Source organism: Nipponia nippon, unplaced genomic scaffold (genome assembly GCF_047370975.1).
Source record: "Nipponia nippon isolate SJK-2023a ecotype South Korea unplaced genomic scaffold, ASM4737097v1 scaffold_9, whole genome shotgun sequence".
Classification (NCBI taxonomy): Eukaryota; Metazoa; Chordata; class Aves; order Pelecaniformes; family Threskiornithidae; genus Nipponia; species Nipponia nippon.
The window spans coordinates 46,992,045-47,010,113 of record NW_028262413.1 but is presented as its reverse complement, the minus strand read 5'-3'; the positions used below and the strand labels follow the sequence as shown (position 1 = coordinate 47,010,113).

Genomic DNA, 18,069 nt, shown 5'->3' with positions numbered 1-18,069 from the left:
AAATAATTCACTTTGCACTGAGGGGAAAAAAATGAATTTGAAGAGGAGAGAGAAGTATATCCAAGAATACTCCAAAATATAAATACGTGGACAAAGAAAAGTCAAACTGTCACAAGCTCACAACGCCCTGGATGAACACCTTTCCAAATATATGTGGATGATGAAATGTCGCTTGACACCAGGAAAACATTACAATACTGCTTGTTTTGTTGGGTTAAGGTAATTCACACTTTGAACAGCGTCTGATTGCATTCTTAACGAATAAAATAAAATTTAAAACCCCAAAGTGCAGAACTTTATTGAATGTTTGTAAATATACGAACAAAAACGTCTTCTATATTTTCAAAATAATTATACTATACATTCATAATTGCACAACATTTAAAAACAAATTAGATGTGTACAGATGAATTATGGCTGCGTATGTCACACTTCAAGCATACCAAAGCAAATAACTCAGTAAGATGTACTGTTCTTCAAAGCACAGAGTGTTTCTAAATATACCGTTGGGACACAGATAATACTGAACTTTCCTCTTTACTGTACCTTTCAAGTGCCTGCCTGTGGAGTAACATGCCTCTATATGAAATGCACCTGACTGCACTTAGCCATTGTAATAAAATACATTCTTTCGTCACTGCTGCCATTAACTGTGGAATCGGAAAAGAGACCTGCACAGACAAAAGGAAAAGATGTGATTAGACACTATTCTTAGAAGGAGAAACTGTAGAGATTAATTCCTGTAGCAGCTTCAAGAACTGGTTTCAAAACTTCAGTTTTACTGAAAGGAGCACTTCATGACAAAAAATGAGAATGACAGGAAAGCTTTCCCAAAGCATTACCCTGGATCAAACCTCACCCCGCAACAGCAGATTATTTCTATACCAGCCTACATGCTTAATTCTTCCCCATTCTCATGCTTTTTCACTTGTTCTACGTTTGATTGCAGCAAGGCATGTCTTCCCTCCTTAGCACCTGCTTGCTTCTCTGACTAGAGGCCAGCATTCGATAACAGGTAAATTTCTCTTCAAACCCATTCTCAGATACACTGGCGAAGATTTTAGAAATAGGTTATAAGATAATGTGTAGAATATTTAACAATCATGTCATATTTGGAACTATTCTGTGATTTTAACTCTAAAAACATAATTTGGCAAAGGTGAGAAGGCAGAAAGTCACCACTTTGTGAAAATCTTTTACATTCTATAAATACTATCTCACCCTTTTATTAAAAGACAAAACATTGTTTCGCTTTTGCTGAAGACAGAAATAAGAAAGAGTTCAGATCCACTGAACCCAGTATAAAAACCGAATTTGAAATGTGTACTTCCGTTATTTCACGCCACCACAAATATTCCTCACCTGTGTTGTTTGATGTCATATGCTCCACTGGAGGATTAGTACTAACTTGCCATGTTGTTTTAACCTCCTTCTGTCCATGCCCGCTACTTATGTCCACCTTCCATATTTCTGGGTGATCACTGATAGAATAATCAAGAAATGTCAAAATTCAGTCATGTATTCAGTCACATCTGAATTTTAATGCTGCAAAGACTGAGGTTTCTCTTACTTTTGATAGAACTTCTTGACAAGTGCTGGTCTGATTGGAAGTTGAAACACATGCTTCTCATTGAGAGGGTTTTCCTTATAATACTTCATGCAAATTCTACAATAAGAATCAGCTAGTTACTAACTTTCTTGGGAGAAATGCTTGTGCAACACTGCATAAACCTCGTGCAAAATTAACTATACTCTCAGATTTTATGATTTCCTTTGTGTCTCAATTTTAGTCACAAAGCAAAATTTAAAAAGAAGATCCAGCTGCTACTTCTGCAGTCTCATAATCATTAACATTAAGGAGGGTTGCTTTTTTTTTTTTTAAGAGAGTTTCTTTACAACTGTCGAAGAAAATCCATTTGTTATTTTCATTTAAAGAGCAAGAAGTAAAAATGAAATAATTACTGTGTCAAGGGGAAGAGGTTCTCATGTTTAAACTGAAGTAAGACTGTACAGCTGACCATTATTTCCAGCATATGGTGGAGCTTTTGAACACGATGAACTTGCTCTTGTAGATCTACTGACGTGGAAATGAAGTAATCCTGGAACAGCAAACAGCTTCTGCTCTTAACTGGACACTGAATTTCTACAGACACACAACACATCCTCAGTATACTAAAATCATTTTCCTGCTTCTTTCAAGAAGCCAAAATTTTAAGAATGGCCCAGCAGAGTCAGAACAAAGTTCCATGCTGTCGAAGTATGAACAAAGGTTCGCTGTCCTGCCTGACAATGACCCATACCAAATACCTATACGAGTAAGGCAACAACAGAATGACGTTTCTGCAATATTCTGTCCCATCCTCATGATTTGCAATTCAGTTTCACAGCTTATAGGAATGATATGACCTGCGTCCCACCATTGGCTACTTTATACTGCTTTCAGAGTAAAAAAACAAACAAAAAAAAGCATCTCACCAAGCAGGTTAATGTTGCAAGTTCCTGGCCTGTAAAATGAACGGGGGGAAAAAGAAATAAAATTAAAATTTACTATATAATGTCAGATGAAATATAAGTAACATTCAGGTAATCAAATGGAATTCTACCAAAGAAAACTGCAAAGTCACTGGGACTGCGATGTTATTTATTGACATGATTACTCATTCAAAACAAGAAAAGCCCTGAAAAGTGGCATGGTAGAAGCATTACCTTATTTACCACCAAGGCTGCACAATGAAGAAACCTACCACATACTTTGAGATGACCACCCTCCTTGGGACATATAGGTTTACAAATAGTCAAAATAAAAAAGCAAATGAAACAAAGAACGAAAACAGGATGACAAAGCAAAAAAGAAATCAAGAAATGAAGAGATGAAGAGATGAAGGAAAAAGAAGTGGGTAATAACAATAACCTCCTCCCTCCCACAAATTCAGAAAAAAATAAAGCTATAATACTGAAAACAAAGCCACAATGTATTCAAGAAAAAAAAAAAAGTACTTTACAAAAATCTTTCTACTTTTGTTTCCAGTATTTTTTACATAAGTAATCAAAAATATCTTTCTAAATACTACAGACTGTACAAACACAGTTATTACATATAAATACCCTTGCCTGATTTCCTTTTAACCCATGTAGACCATAAAGGAAAAGACAGAAAGAGAATGAGGGTCTTATTTTTTCACCTACAGCAAACAGATAAGAAAACAAAACAGTCCACAGTTATATAAATCTGGTATTTATTTTACTTGAAGTTCAACCTAAAGGTTTTTTTTTCAAATTGAAAAAGAAATACATAGTTAGGCAAGCTATAGTTATTTTGAAACAAATTTGGTTTTTAAATTTTGAAACCATATACAACTGAAAAGTACAGTTACTAAGGAGGCTGGAAACAGCACTTCAGCAGATGGGAGCAGAAGCTAGAACAAGGTTACCAAAAACTTCATTATTTCATGCATGGAGTACCTTTTCTCTTGAATTTCTAATCACGTTAACAGATACCAGGCTCACCTATGAAAAAACTGACATAATCCTTCTTCATCTTATCCAAACCGATCTCCAAGAGCATTTGAATTGGAGTGATGCCACTGAGGGAAACGACCTCTATCTTTCCGTGATAAGACTGTTGAATCAATTTACTTAGCAAACTGCTACTCCCTTGATGAATCTAAAAATTAGAAAAGTTTTCTTGTGATGTAACTGCATACAAAACATCATAAACATTGTTTAGAAGTACAATACCACGGAAACAGAGGCAAACCGTGACATGTGAAAGCAATTTAAAAACAATACAACACAGAAATGAGGAGCAGTTAAGTGACAAGAACTATATTCTACTTCAAACAACTCAAAATTATAAAATTTCTTGTGAAATACAAATACATACCCATGGCTGTATCTCACCACGTTCCAAGGATTTTATGATCAGTGTGAAACACTCTATCAACTCCTGATAGGAAGTGACACCTTAAGAAAAAAAGATGCAATATTTTGTTTATCAATCCAGGCTCACTCTCTAGCTGTTAAGTCAATAACAACAGGCCAACCCATACTTGCAGGAACGAAACCCCTCATTTAAAGAATGACAGCTGAAATGACAGATTGCACTGCTTTTTGTTAAGTTTGTCGTATCATGACTTTAAAAAGGGTTACTCTAACAAAACAATGATCGAAAGACACCACTGAACCGCATACGACTGTTAGAGAACAGCATGTGGCAGAAGCAGGTTGTCATATAACACATTTTGGCTACATTCTCTCTATATACATTGCAGTGCAACACATTTTATAAACTTAACTGAACAGCACCTATCTAGAATATGACCTATCAGTATCTATTAATCCAACCAACTAAGCAACAAGCCTCCACGCATTGTGCAGCTGACACTGCCCTTAAGCAGACATCACAGTACATTTTAGCTATCTAGTTTCAATTCAAACAATAGTGGTTGCACTAACAGGAATGAAAAGGATTTAGCAGTTACATACTCCACTCCTCAAACAGAAAGGAGTTGTTATAATCTCTGGAACAGCTTAACAAATTAATTAGTAATCGGAAAAAACAGTAATAAATAAAAATGCATTTTACTGAAGGACTGTGACTGGTGTTACAAGAATGATAAAGTTTGTGTGCAGCTTTGTCAACTTAAAAATTGTCCTTTAGATCTAGAAAGACAAAAATTTTATAGGTGACGTTTTCAGTTTTAGAGCAGATGAGTACTACCAATTGTTTAGTAGCTTTTACAGTCAAATAAAATGAAATATAATATCTCCTGCTAGACGTTGGTCTACCTTTTTATGTTGTAAGAAAGTATATCATCTTACATACGTAAAAATTAGCTCTTTTAGGAAAAGCCTATTGATAACAATTTTCTGAAGAGCTGATCAGTCCTTAAAACTCAGAGAAATTTATATTCATTTCACTGAGAAAGCAAGACAGTATAGTAGATACAGAGAACAAAAGAATTAAAGGAAAACAGATGGGGCAAAATACCGCACCACACTTACTTCTCATTTTGCACCATAACTGTTCAGCAAAATCCAGGTCTCCTCGCTCACTGAAGATTGATTTTATTGAACTGTCCACTGCAGCAGTGTCACATTTGATTTTCTGAAAGAGTTTGTTTGTCTTAAGTAAAACAACTATGCTTAAGATTCAAAGACCTTATGAATTTGAATTTTCTCCAGAGATCAAAATTGGGTGCTTCACTAATTTTTAGCACAGAAACAACTACTACAGAGTAATTTGGAAGCATATTTTTATTTAAAAGTCAGACTAATTCTTTTCAGAATTATCACGCTGGATAATTGCTAGCTTTGGACCAGGAAGTGAAGCCTGAAAGACTTTTGATCGTAGCCAAGTAAAGCTCAACCAGACTGTCTGCTAAGAACCAGCTGCTTAGCTCAAGACGGTCCTTTTCGCCTCACAACGGCACAATGCACAGCGCGTTGGTAAACAGCAAGAATACAGTCCAGCAAGCGCTAACTCGGAATATGACCTATGCTACACTGAACTCAGACAATGAAATAGCTCTATGTTTACCTAGCAGTGCCCTGGGAGGCCAAAATTAATACATATGTATATTCTCAGGACAATTTTCCTGTTCTCCTGATCCTGAATATTTCTGGTTTAGCTAATACAGAAATCATTATATTTTTAGCTCATGAACAAAATGCAACTTCCCTCTCAATAGGAAAAAGACCCAAACCTTTCCTTGTAAACCGAAAGGGAAAAAAAATCTTAACTGAAGACATTTTTACAATTTGAATTTGTCCATTGCTTTAGAATATCACAAGCCTCTAGATAAATAGGACAGCTATCCAACTGATACCATTAAATTGGCCCAAAATCATTAAATTCGGTAAGAAAAGCAAATTAGTGGCAGAACACAATGGCACAAAGGTCAGAGTTCCTGAAAGAAACTAGGACATCATGAGACTGATAGCTTTAGGAGGTGACAGACGATGGTTAAGACAAGGGAGTGTGATTGCAGTTGATATAATACGGTTCAATTTGCAAGCTTTTGGTAGTGAAAAGGAAAGGGAAAGAAGCAAATCAAAATAGCTTTGCACCACTAAGTTATATAAAAAATATGTATATGGACACTGGTAGACCATTTAAAATAAGAGGGAGGTTTTCTGAAAGTAAAAATTACAGTGGACTTTCTATTAGAGGATAGCTCTGGAATTCCTAATTTTGCCTGTAAGGCCTTCTTCCATTATTTTTACACAGCAGAAACAGAAAGAGACCTATCTTTCTTTACATATTTATGTCTATGTATTTACACATATACGCAAGTAATATACAAGATGTAGTCAATAGCTGAAATAACTAGAGTTATGAGGAGACAAGATGACAAGGCAATTGGTAGGAAATTGCATATACCTCTGTTTCATTACTGTTTCCAGATATACAATATCCATCCAGTTTCTTCTTTAAATCTAGTAGGGGAGACAAATAAATTTCACCACTATGAAAAAAAAATATCAAACCAATAGTCCAAATCCCTGGGCACATCATAATTAACAAATATGTTGACCGGATGGCTAACAGATAAAATTTATCTGTTTAAAAATTGTTTTTGCTGGGTCAGCATATAGTCTGAAAAGAGCATTTCTTAATTTTTTTTTATTATAAGCTATATATTTTCCCCATATACTTTTACTACATTCTGTCATCTAAGCATTAGCTTGTAAAGATTCAGTGATGTAGCAGTAAGGGGTAGCAGGTGATCTCATAAGTCTCTCTGGTTTTCTTCCACATGTATTTGTCAGAGAGCGTTTTTGTCTAGTTCTCCAAGTTTTATCTACATACTAAAAAAATTTACAGTTGTATTTGAAAATCTCTTGGTGCATTCCTACATCTGATTCTCTTTGTAGATTTTTTTTTCTAATATCTTAAACTTCTGGCAAGACACATATTGTTCACAACAGTTTTCCGAAGGAATCAGTAATTTTGGATGCTTCATTTTAAGATGTCATCAAAATATTGTTTTCCACCACCAAAGGGACACTGAGCAGATTTAGAAGTTCATGTGCATGTCAGTTAACCTGAAAGAGGCATCCAGAACCCTATCAATTGCTTTTGAAACATAATTGTGTCATTTTATAAAGAACCAATGATTACTTTTATACAAGATATTACGACAAAGAAAAATGACAGAGATGCACTGACTAACCTATTTAACTACTTTGTGCAGGTGGTTATAGCATAGAAACGAACATCTCTAATTCTAGCACGGTAGAAATTGTACATGGAATTTCCTTTCACTTCTGTGAAATGTGACATTCCCCTCTCCCCCTCTAACAAGCAGCAATTACCAGTCAGAAATTCCTGGACCAGTTCAACCGCGGAGTCAGACTCTAAGGGCTCAGGCCACTCAGTCACGCCTGTCTTCAAACCTTCGGCCAAAGCCTAAAGGCAGCATCAAAACCAAAACAACACAAATCAGTTCTTGTTTGAGGTTCTGCACGTGTCATACTTAAAATTGCAGTTAACTTCTCCAAGAATCGTACACCTCTCTCTGTACAGCTAACCATGGATTTAGAAAAGTCTTGAATTTCCTGGCTTTCCTGTTTATGATTTGTCCTCTTTGTAGTCAAGATTCCTAAAACGGAACTCAAAGTTTATTCTAAACTAAAAGCTTTAAGTTATCTTTGAACCACCTGATGAAGTTTTAAATAAAGTAAATCATTAACACATAAAATCACCATTCCATGTAAACCTGAAACTGGAATTTCTCACTCATACTTACAAGGAGAAACTGCAGTTCTCTATATAGCTGATATACAGGACTTCTGGGGTCCCCAGACTCCAGTGCAATATTCTGAAAGTTCCAGAAGTTTATATCAGTTTCAAACTTTAGAAATCGAGTGTCCTAAATTTTTCATTAGTGAAATGCATATTAGCATAATTTATAATTTAGATTATGAACACATTGTGTTGCTTATATAAAGAATAATAAACACAAATGTCAGGAGTCAAACTTATTTTCTCTCCTTTACACTACTCATCATGTAAGCAGTGAAAAGAGTTTGGGTTTGTTTGCTTTTTCCTTCTTGACTCACCAGTGTGGCAGCTGAAATTAGCGGGGGTGTCTCCAGAATCTTATCTACAGTATTCCACGTAATATCAACATATATATTGCTTTCAGATTCTACAATTGTGTCCTCTATTGCAGCAGCTCTAATGAGTTCATACTGAGCAAATCCTTTTGTCGTCACCTAGAATGAACAGATTTTAACAAAAAAAAAAACAAACAAACATTGATTGTTTTGTACCCATGCAAAATATTTTTAAAAGCATTTCACACACACACAAATAGGTTTAACATCAGACAAATGCTTTACAATATAGGGAGCTGAAATGTTACTTCAAAAGAGACTATTGTACTATAGAATCATACTAAGATGAGACAGAATCTATGAAGCTTCCCAAAACCAGTATCATAAATCCAAAACCAGAGTTTTTAAACTTCGATTGGAGGCATGACAGACCATAAAAACCTACAAGAGATGAGTGATGCTCCATTTTATGTGCCATTTTGAGCTCTTCCAGGTTTGCAAAACAGGTTTTATCAGCTGTAGGACCTAGGAAAGGAAAAAATTAAGAATCAGAAAAAAACATTTGACACAATGCAAATTTGGCACTTATCATTAATTCTCAGATGCTCCATTTGGTCAAGTACAACTTGCATTGTCCTTTAGAAAGCAGGCATTCTTCTTTCATCTGTCCTATTGATAATAAGGGCTGGTGTTAACATGTAGATGTTTGGTAAGAGTCAGTGCTTGCGTAAGAAGTTGAATGGTAGCAAGTTCAATTTGCTGAGTTTTTGCAGCTGAGTGAAGGCAGGCCTGCACAGATACTGTTGCATTAAGTATAATAAAAAGTTATTTCCCCCACACAGCATGGGTTAAAAACATCTTTTCTTTCCTCTCTCTCTCCCCCCCGCCCCTTATTTTTTTAAAATGAGGAATATAAAGCAGTACCAAGCCAACATCACACAAAGGACAAAGATAGCATCACTACATCAATATTCTCACATTTTTAAGCCTTCCTCATTTAATTTTATGTGCAACCTTATAACCTTACCATCACACGTAACCATATGAAAATTGATTCCCGTGATTTTGTTGCCAGCTTTGAGAGGCTCAGCTCCAAGCCAACAAGTATGTTCAGGATCAGAACCGTCACACCTTATCCAGAGGGGAGGAAGCACAACCAGTTCACTTATCTTCAAGTGGGTCATGTTTGGATTTTGTGCCATTGTATATAAGGAAATCAACTGCCTAGAGACATGAACAGGAAAAAAAAAATAAGATGCCAGCAGGTACAGCTAAATCTATTCCTTACATAAAACTTAACTCCTACCTACCACGCTTCGTTAGCAGACATCAAATCGTTTTACGAAAAGAATGCAGTATTACAATCCTCTTTTTACAGGTAGAGCAATGAAGTCACAAAGAAGGAAATAAGATACCATAACTGAGAATATATTTAAGATAATATTTTAATTTAGACTAAACATTCTGTAGTCATAATTGAATTTTACATTTTAAGCATATTAAAAGGATAAGGTAGTTAAGCAAACTAGTCACCATGTTTTGGTACCATGCCTTGGTATTTTAATAACAGCCAAAGACCCCAATCAGATTTTTTTTTTTAACAGAAGCCTTACCAAAACAAGCATTGAAGTCTTAGTAAGCTTTCTTTGCTCACCTACACCCAGACAGTCCCATTAACCTAATGGGACAGCTCACAGGTGCTTTTCCAGTACCTTGACTTTGTTAGGAATACTTTTGGCTAGGGGAAGCCATTTTGCAGGATGAAAAACGGTCTATCTCCTCACTAAACTAACGAGTAATTTAATTTTTGAGGATTGAAAATAAGACAAAGTTGCAAAAGAAAGTTACGTCAAAAAAGGAGGCAGACCTTTGACACTTACTTTGCTCTTCTGACAGAAAGAGCCACTGGTCCAGAACTCTCCTTTGGTAAAAGCTCGGAGGCATAAATAGCATCATCTGGTTTTGATTCCTCCATTGGGTCACTTTCTTCATTGCGTTGCTTTAAGAGAAATGCACAGGTAAGTCAAAAAATGCAAGGTACGTGAAAATATTTGATGGGAATTCAAGTCTAAAAAAATTTTAAAAATTAACAACTAACTTACTGCTTTCTGTAAAATATATATCATAGTGTTTCCATTCCAATATCTTTCAATGGGACTTTTGCAACTACCACCAATCAAACAGATCTCTACATCAGTCTGAAAAAAAACAAAACAAAGCAACTTTTTAATACCCTACATGTAAGTGCTGCATTTCAGCAATTTTTTATAGCTGAAATTGCAAAATTAACTAATTCCACAAACTGTTTTCCAACCCTATCACAACCATTCATGCATCTAAGGCTTGGTTACTTCAGGAGAACAGAGTTTCTGCATGCCATAGGTGGAATCAAATCAACTGTGAAATTGCAGTAACTTTCAGGTAACCAACACAGAAAATTTAATCTCTAACAGGTTGATTCTATGAGAACCTGAAGTTTGATTCGATGAACAAAACTTCAGATAACGTGAGACGTGAAGGATCACTGTTGTCAAGTAGCAACTTCAGTCACTAGATACCCTTGAGATGAAGAATACTCATTTAAAGTAACTTTAAATATCAATTGATCACTTCTCTGAATGTCTCATGAGAGCTCTAAACACTGTTTAGAGACATCAAATAACTCAAGCCTGTTCTCAAGAATGAAGGAATATCAGTCTTTACTTAGGCTTTTGCACGCACAGAGTATTGCTTGATTCTTCCCAGCTGTCAGTTTTTCCACATCGCGGTATCTTTAAATAACCACCTAATTTTATTTTCAAACTATTATCAAAGTTGTATAAATCCCAAGATTAATACAACCAAATAGCATTAGAGAATTTCCAGCCACCCCTGTGTTCCAAAAGGCATTAGAAGCAATTGCCATTTTCATACATATATCCCATTCGCTATAGAAGTACTTAGATTAAAAACGTGCCATCAGAAGTTGCAGATTTGAAGACCTGGATTACCTGCGTGACAAGTCTACCTCAGGGCGGCTGCTGCAGCAGCTCTCCTCTCCCCCCAGCAGCCACCCGCTGCACCTCCCGCCTGCTGCGCTCCGCACAACCCCCGGCCCGCAGCCCTCAGGTGTGCCTGATCCTTACAGTCATTTCAAACAAGTTAACAGTTAACAGGTGTAAAAAATCAGGGGGAAGGCGGGAACGAGCAGGGAGGGGGAGGCTGGTGATGGCCCCGGGAGGGCGGCACTCTGGTACCCGGGTCTTCGCCTCCATCCTGAGGTAGAGGCGGATCTGAAGAGGTATTTCTGAGCTAAACTTTCCTTTTTACGTGATATCCCCGCACGTATCTCAGCTGCTGATCAATGGCTGCATGTTTTAAACATACAGACTCAGGTTACACGGCTGAATTTTTACATGTATATTTACCTCAAAGAGATACGGATGTTCAGGGATATTTTCCCTTCCTTCTTCATATATTCTGAAAGAAAACGTTAAGGTACATAACGTTAGTTTTCCTCACTAAACAGCAAGTTTAACTGCATAAACTACAACGACGCGGGTCTACAGTCAGAGCCCCAGCAGCCTCCCCGCAAACTGGGGGGGGGCCCAGCCGGCACCCGGGCCCCAGCCAGCCCCCCCCGGCCGAGCTGCCCCCCTCGGGAGAGCGGCCGAGCCGAGTCCCACCGGAGGAGGCGGCCGTACAGCCCGCCAGCCGCGCCCCGCCGCCGCTCCGCGCCCATCGCCGCCCGCCACAACCGAACCGCGCGCCGCGCCCGCCCCCCCGGCACTACATCCGGGGCGGCGTGCCCAAGGAAGGCAAAAAAATTTGTCTTTTCGCCCCCAGGAGTGGGTTTTATTCATATTTATTCTCGCCGCACGCCCCCCCGTGAAAAAAAGAAGAATCCCTCAAAAATTTTATAATTTCTGTGAGAGGGAATGACCCGTCCCGCCGAATCCCTCCGCCAGAAAAAAGTCCCCCGGTTTGGGAGGCGACCGAGAGGGATGGAGGCGCCCGGAGGGAGAGGGCTCGGCATCGCGGGTCGCGGCGTGCGCGAAGGAGCTCGGGCCGGGGCTGGGGTCCGGAGCCGGCCGGCCGGTGCGGCAGAAGGCGGCGGGCAGGTTGCGGCAGGACATCGCCATAGCGAGGGAAGAGTACGCCGTTCTTCCTTTTCCGGTCGAGGCTGCGGCGCAGACGGGCGGGAGCAGGAGGGGCTCCGCCGCCGCCGCCACCACCATGGTGAGGCGCGGGCCGCGGCGGGCCGGGAGGGGCCGGGGCCGTCGGTGATCCGGAGCGGGCGGTGGGTTGAGGCTGGTGGGAGCCAGGCCCGGCGGACAGAGCCGGGCCGCGGGCAGCCCGAGGGCCGGAGGCGTGGGGCGGCCGCCCGGCCGCCATCTTGGAGCCGTCAGCGCTCGGCCTGCCGCGTGGAGCCGGTGCGGGGAGGCCGGGCCGGCCGGCGGCGGGCTGCGGAGCGGCCGAGAGCTTGCCTTGGTCGCTGGAAGTCGCCCCTTCCTCAGGCCCTGTGGGAGATGGAGTCCGCATGGCCTTCTGGCAGGGCTTTTTTATTTTTCTTACGTATTTCTCCAAAGCAGAGCCATGCGAAAGCTTTTGAACTCACGTTGACTTAAAAGAACGTTTCTATAAGACCCATTTTTAATTTCTTTTACCTTATTTTTTTGTTACTCTGAAACAGGCTTTAAGAGGCCTTGGTGTGAAACCAGGTTGTAAATGAACAACTTTTGTTGCTAATACAATTCAGATTGTGATTCGGTTCCTTCACCCTCATGAAGTTGCTCCGTGCTTGTGCTGGAGTCTCTGTGCTAACTCCAGGAGCCAGTGCCTTGCCAGGAACCAGCGTTAAAAACACAGTGCTTTCATTGCTATTAGTTGGTTAGTTTTGAGTTTAGTAGTATTTTTAATACTTCTGAAGGAAATTGTGGATGGGAAAGGGGAGGAAGATGCTTTGCCTGTATTACTGCTGTGAGCTCTTAATTTAACAACAAATAGAGTATAATGCTAGCAGATTCTTTTTTCTTTTCAAGAGTGCTGCTCAGACCAATAAGCTATTATTTGACGTCTTTGCAGTTTTTTGAAAGGAAGCTGGTGCTGCTAGCAGTTGAGTTTTTCACCTCAAATTTTGAGGCAGCAGGGATTGTTCAGAGGGCCCAGAGTTTACAAAAATTTTGTTCTGATACTAAGTGTGCTTGCTTGTAGCCATTGTGAGTCTCCAGCTTGTATTAGAGAAGCTGGTTACAGTATTTTGACTAATTCAATATCATCTAAATAACAAGCCTTTGGTAAACTGAATAAACACAGGTAGGTTTTATATAGTTTTTTTTAATAGTAGGTGGGAAGTAGTTTAGTTTAGAAGGTGTTACTAAAGAGCCGAGGTTCAATTCTAGATTAATTTTACCCGAATGACTTGGAAATCTATTGAATTTCAAACCTCAGGTATAATTTTCTGGATGTGGATAGTGCTGTGGAGCACCATTTTAAGTGAAAATTATTGCTATGATGATGTAATTTGCGTCTTATCCAGTGTTCAGTGACAGTTGCCTGCTGTCAGCATGCTGGCACTGTTGAACTGAAGACCCCTTCATTCTGAGCAATATTTGATGGATTTGAATACTAGCAGTTTACTTTACTTGCGCTTACGAGTTTTTTCTTTTTCAGGCTTGCGCTCGACCGTTAATATCCGTCTACTCTGAGAAGGGGGAAGCATCAGGCAAAAATGTCACCTTGCCTGCTGTCTTCAAGGCTCCCATTCGCCCCGACGTCGTGAACTTCGTTCACACCAATTTGCGGAAGAACAACAGGCAGCCCTATGCTGTCAGTGAACTTGCAGGTATGGCTTGTCCACAAAACGGACAGAACTACTTGTATTAGCCTTTGACTGTAATACAGGTGGGCTAAAATTGAAACAAATTTAGAATTTAAATAAGAGAAGAGCTGTTCAGTGGGATTCTGTATAGAAGGCAAAGTCTTGGAGTACTCTGGGCTCTTACCTGAACGGTGCATTACTGAAAGTATTGTGGTGCCTGGGTCCTCGAGTGGAATCTGCGTTCTTTGCAAGAAGAACACAAAATGTCTGACGGTGTATCAGGTAGACAACAGTGATGAAAAACCGTGCTTTGTGATCCCTGCTCCGTGTTGACCACAGGAGACTTTACCTGAGGCATTTGCCAAGAAGAAACCTCTGCGAATGGGCAGAACGTTAGAGTTGCTTCAGAAGCCAGTAGGAGCAAACAGCTACTGCTTCCCAAGAAATTCGTGCCAGGAACGTGCAGTTTCGAGTTTATTTCTGATGGTGTTTCATGTAAACGTTTGAACCCCCTAGGAACAGCAGTGCCCATTCAGACCTCCCAATGGAGGATCGAGCGTAGAAGTCAGTGTGTTAATGTACTTGATTCTGACCTAAGCAGATCTTTAGTGTGGTAAGAGTTAATTACCTGACCAGGATTTGTTCTGCTGAAATGATGAGATTCCACTTCATTGGTCCGTGTTTCTGAAACACATGATAACTGGAAGTTCTGATTGGCGGTCCTGAATTCTGCCTGTCGGTGACTTTATGAAAATTGCAGTGTTGTCACTGTCTGAATTAAAATCTTTCTGTTCCAGGTCATCAGACCAGTGCCGAGTCTTGGGGTACTGGGAGAGCCGTTGCTCGTATTCCTCGAGTACGAGGTGGTGGAACTCACCGCTCCGGCCAGGGTGCCTTTGGAAACGTATCCTTTCATAGCTGCCTCTTGCATCAGCTGTAAAGCTGAATTCACCAAGCAGAAGATTATTTTTAAATATCTAAATGTGAAATGGAGTCTTCTGCTTCTTGAGGTAGTGGCTACCTGCAGTGATCTGGACCGCCGAGTTCGAGAAATTTGTAACGTGATTAGAACCTTCTCTGTGCAAATTCAGACTTGCTTTAATGAAGAGAGGCTTTCATTGATTGCTTTTTTCACCGCTGCAAAAGTGGTGGGTATCTTCAATCTCACGACGCGTACCGTCTTGCCATGATGTCGTAATTTGCGTCTTACTCTGTGCTCAGTGACAGTTGCCTGCTGTCAGCGTACTGGTACAGATGGTTGACGAACAATTAACACTGAGCAAGGATTAGAGTCACACCAGAAAAAGGAGCTTCAGAAAGGTTGTTCTTAACTGTCGGTGCATAGATGTGTCGTGGAGGCCGCATGTTTGCCCCAACCAAGACTTGGCGGCGCTGGCACCGCAGAGTGAATACAACTCAAAAGCGTTACGCCATCTGTTCCGCTCTGGCAGCGTCCGCTCTTCCAGCGCTGGTCATGTCTAAAGGTGGGAATTCTGCCTCTGGAAACGTTTGCCTGCAATTTTACGTTGCCTGAGCGGTATCAGTTGCTATGTGATTACTCAAAATGTTTATTGTGGATAACTAAATTCTCTTTTAAATAGTTTAAGAGGCAGTCCGTTCCTCAGTGGGGGGCGTTTTTGTTACGTGCGACTCGGTTGTGCGGCGTTGGAATTTCAGTGATGCCTAGGTGCTTTTGTGTGCGTGGCCGACAGGAATCTTTTCCCTGCATTTTATGGAAATTGAAATTGAATTTTGAGTCGCGTGGCAGTTCAGTTTGATTTCTGGTCATGGAAGGCAAAGATTTGCTTAATAGTCACTCAGGTACCGAAAGTGCAGTCTGAGGCAGACCCACAAGACTCCAGTGGAACTTCACTACTGCAGTTACTATGCCTGAATACGAGATCGTGAATTTAATTCCCACTATTTATCATTTTGTATCATTTCTGAATACGCTGTGAAGGCAGTAACCTTGAGAAACGCGTAGAGCCAAGATCAGCAGGTAACTTTGTGTCTTGTAAAATCCTCGCTAGGCCACCGCATTGAGGAGATCCCCGAACTCCCTCTGGTTGTGGAGGACAAAGTCGAGAGTTACAAGAAAACCAAGGAAGCTGTTCTCCTTCTGAAGAAGCTTAAAGCTTGGAATGACATCAAAAAGGTGAGTTGCTAAGGCATGTTCCTAAGAGCAAAACCCAGGCGATTCGGCTGCCGTTGTTACAGTAGGAATTCCAAATGGTTCTGTTTTGATTTAATGCCACTAGAAATCCCTTGGTAACAAAACTACAAGAAACTGTCAAAAAACCCCAAACAAAAAAACCCCAGAGTTTAAGCAAAGTCATTTCTGACTACGCTGCTTTACTCTGTACGTAGCTGTCTTCATTTTGATGTTGCTTAACGTTTTTTTTGCTCTTAAGAATGATGAACTTCTCACTGGTCCGTGTTTCAGATAAGCAGTGATGATTGTGAAGTTCTGACTAAAGCGGTTTTATCCCATCTTACTAATGGGATTTGGACTATTTTGAATATTCACAAGTTTCATTTTTATATAGGTTTATGCCTCCCAGCGTATGCGGGCCGGAAAGGGTAAAATGAGGAATCGCCGTCGCATCCAGCGCAGGGGACCCTGCATCATCTACAACGAGGACAATGGTATCATCAGAGCTTTCCGGAATATCCCAGGTAATTTTGACTTGGGGCACGCTTGCTCTTTTGTTGAGAGACTGCCTGGAATGATGAGAATTCCACTTCATTGGTCCGTGTTTCTGAAACACATGATTTTGTGGAAGTTCTGACTTGCTGCAGGAGCTAATAGGCTCTTTCTAAGAATCCGTTTTGGTTGTGGTGAGGATGTTTATGATAAATTTGATGGCTGTCGCCAACCATAAACTTCATTTGGAGCCGTTAAAAATGAGGCTGTCAAGTTTGTGGCTGGAAAAAGGCTGATAATTGTTTTTTAAAATGTAATAGATTTTCATCCATAGGCGTATGTCACTGTCGTGTAAAAGCTACTGAGCCCACATCCATTTCTGTGTCCTTTCTCGTCTGTCCCTTGCTTAGGCTTGCATTCCTTGACTTGAATTAGGAATGAAAGGGGCTGGTTTGTCTGTTTCTCTGCAGGAATTACTCTGCTCGATGTGAACAAGCTGAACCTGCTGAGACTTGCTCCCGGCGGCCACGTCGGGCGTTTCTGCATTTGGACGGAGAGCGCCTTCCGCAAGCTGGATGATTTGTACGGCACCTGGCGCAAAGCTGCTACGCTGAAGAGCGACTATAAGTAAGCACAGCCGAAGTCAGGCACAACCGAAGGGGGTAAAACAGGCGCGGGAGAGCAACCCGCCAGCCTGTTGGGTTCTTCCGCGTGGAGGCGGAAGATGAAGACGCTTTCTTTTTCCTAAATGCCTATTTTCATCGGACCAGCCGTGGTTTTGTCACCGAGCTGACACTATGAACGTTTGTTTCGCAGCCTGCCGATGCATAAGATGACCAACACAGACATCGGAAGAATCATGAGAAGCCAGGAAATCCAGAAGGCGCTGCGTGCTCCAAAGTAATGCTTTTTATCGAACGATAAAAACGGCCAAGTGCCGTCTCTTTAGAAACGGCCGAGTGGGAGGCGCCGCAGTGAGATCAGAAATCTCCCTGCGTTGGGGTGTCAGAGGGCTGGGATTCCTTCGGTTTCTGGGTATAAACACGGGGACTTCGGGTTCTCCGCATTTCAGGGGGAGTTTAGAAGAACTTTAATTGGGAATTGAGACGGTGACACGTGTCGGTTCTTTTCAGGAAGAAGATTCGCCGCAGAGTCCTGAAGAAGAACCCGCTGAAGAATCTGAGGATCATGATCAAGTTGAACCCCTACGCCAAAACGATGCGACGCAACACCATTCTGCGCCACGCGCAAAACGTGAGTAGCAGGGAAGCTGGTCATCGACGAGATTGGCTTTAGGATTTCGGAGGATGTGCTGATGCTCTTTTTGTCTTTTTTAGCATAAACTTAAGGAGGAGAAGAAGGCGAAGGCCAAGGCCAAGCTCGCGGCCAAGGTCCCGGCTGAGCCCAGGGCAGAGACCGCGGCCAAGGCTGCCAAGACCCCGGCCAAGGCCAAGGCCGAAGCGTAAACCCCGGGCAGTGCTTCATCCGCTTGAGCTCAGAAAGCCGTACCGTGGATTTCCAACTAATAAAGTCCATTGGAACAGAAATTCTGTCGTTGTTCTGA

The 18,069-nt window shown here is 40.9% G+C and overlaps 2 protein-coding genes and 5 non-coding genes across 10 annotated transcripts; 6 read left to right on the top strand and 1 right to left on the bottom strand.

Moving 5' to 3' along the window:
- Positions 1-267: 267 nt before the first annotated feature.
- On the bottom strand, positions 268-12,182 carry ZWILCH (zwilch kinetochore protein). Of its 4 annotated transcripts, none has more exons than XM_087745525.1 (18): positions 12,037-12,182; positions 11,469-11,520; positions 10,164-10,259; positions 9,942-10,060; positions 9,089-9,285; positions 8,507-8,586; positions 8,065-8,220; positions 7,752-7,823; positions 7,318-7,411; positions 6,383-6,438; positions 5,005-5,107; positions 3,884-3,963; positions 3,508-3,664; positions 2,476-2,504; positions 1,963-2,099; positions 1,571-1,666; positions 1,363-1,481; positions 268-671 (listed from the first exon to the last, which is right to left on the bottom strand). In XM_087745525.1, the coding sequence occupies exons 1-18, from the start codon at positions 12,180-12,182 to the stop codon at positions 580-582; spliced, it is 1,881 nt and encodes a 626-aa protein (XP_087601651.1). In that variant the 3' UTR covers positions 268-579. The 4 variants fall into 4 exon arrangements, with proteins under 4 accessions (XP_087601651.1, XP_087601652.1, XP_087601653.1 ...); XM_087745526.1 differs by lacking the exon at positions 12,037-12,182 and adding an exon at positions 11,727-11,996; XM_087745527.1 differs by lacking the exon at positions 1,571-1,666.
- On the top strand, positions 11,996-18,052 carry RPL4 (ribosomal protein L4). The gene is made up of 10 exons (XM_087745531.1): positions 11,996-12,279; positions 13,714-13,885; positions 14,659-14,765; positions 15,207-15,345; positions 15,892-16,016; positions 16,408-16,537; positions 16,976-17,132; positions 17,322-17,405; positions 17,639-17,759; positions 17,843-18,052. Exons 1-10 carry the CDS (start codon positions 12,277-12,279, stop codon positions 17,969-17,971), a joined length of 1,167 nt encoding a protein of 388 aa, XP_087601657.1. The 5' UTR covers positions 11,996-12,276; the 3' UTR covers positions 17,972-18,052.
- On the top strand, positions 13,548-13,648 carry LOC148050323 (small nucleolar RNA SNORD16). The gene has a single exon (XR_015701732.1). It is a non-coding gene; the product is annotated as a small nucleolar RNA SNORD16 (small nucleolar RNA).
- On the top strand, positions 14,509-14,578 carry LOC148050322 (small nucleolar RNA SNORD18). Its single transcript, XR_015701743.1, has one exon. It is a non-coding gene; the product is annotated as a small nucleolar RNA SNORD18 (small nucleolar RNA).
- LOC148050321 (small nucleolar RNA SNORD16) lies at positions 15,044-15,143 on the top strand. Its single transcript, XR_015701731.1, has one exon. It is a non-coding gene; the product is annotated as a small nucleolar RNA SNORD16 (small nucleolar RNA).
- LOC148050320 (small nucleolar RNA SNORD18) lies at positions 16,269-16,336 on the top strand. The gene has a single exon (XR_015701730.1). It is a non-coding gene; the product is annotated as a small nucleolar RNA SNORD18 (small nucleolar RNA).
- On the top strand, positions 16,583-16,654 carry LOC148050319 (small nucleolar RNA SNORD18). Its single transcript, XR_015701744.1, has one exon. It is a non-coding gene; the product is annotated as a small nucleolar RNA SNORD18 (small nucleolar RNA).
- Positions 18,053-18,069: the final 17 nt, after the last annotated feature.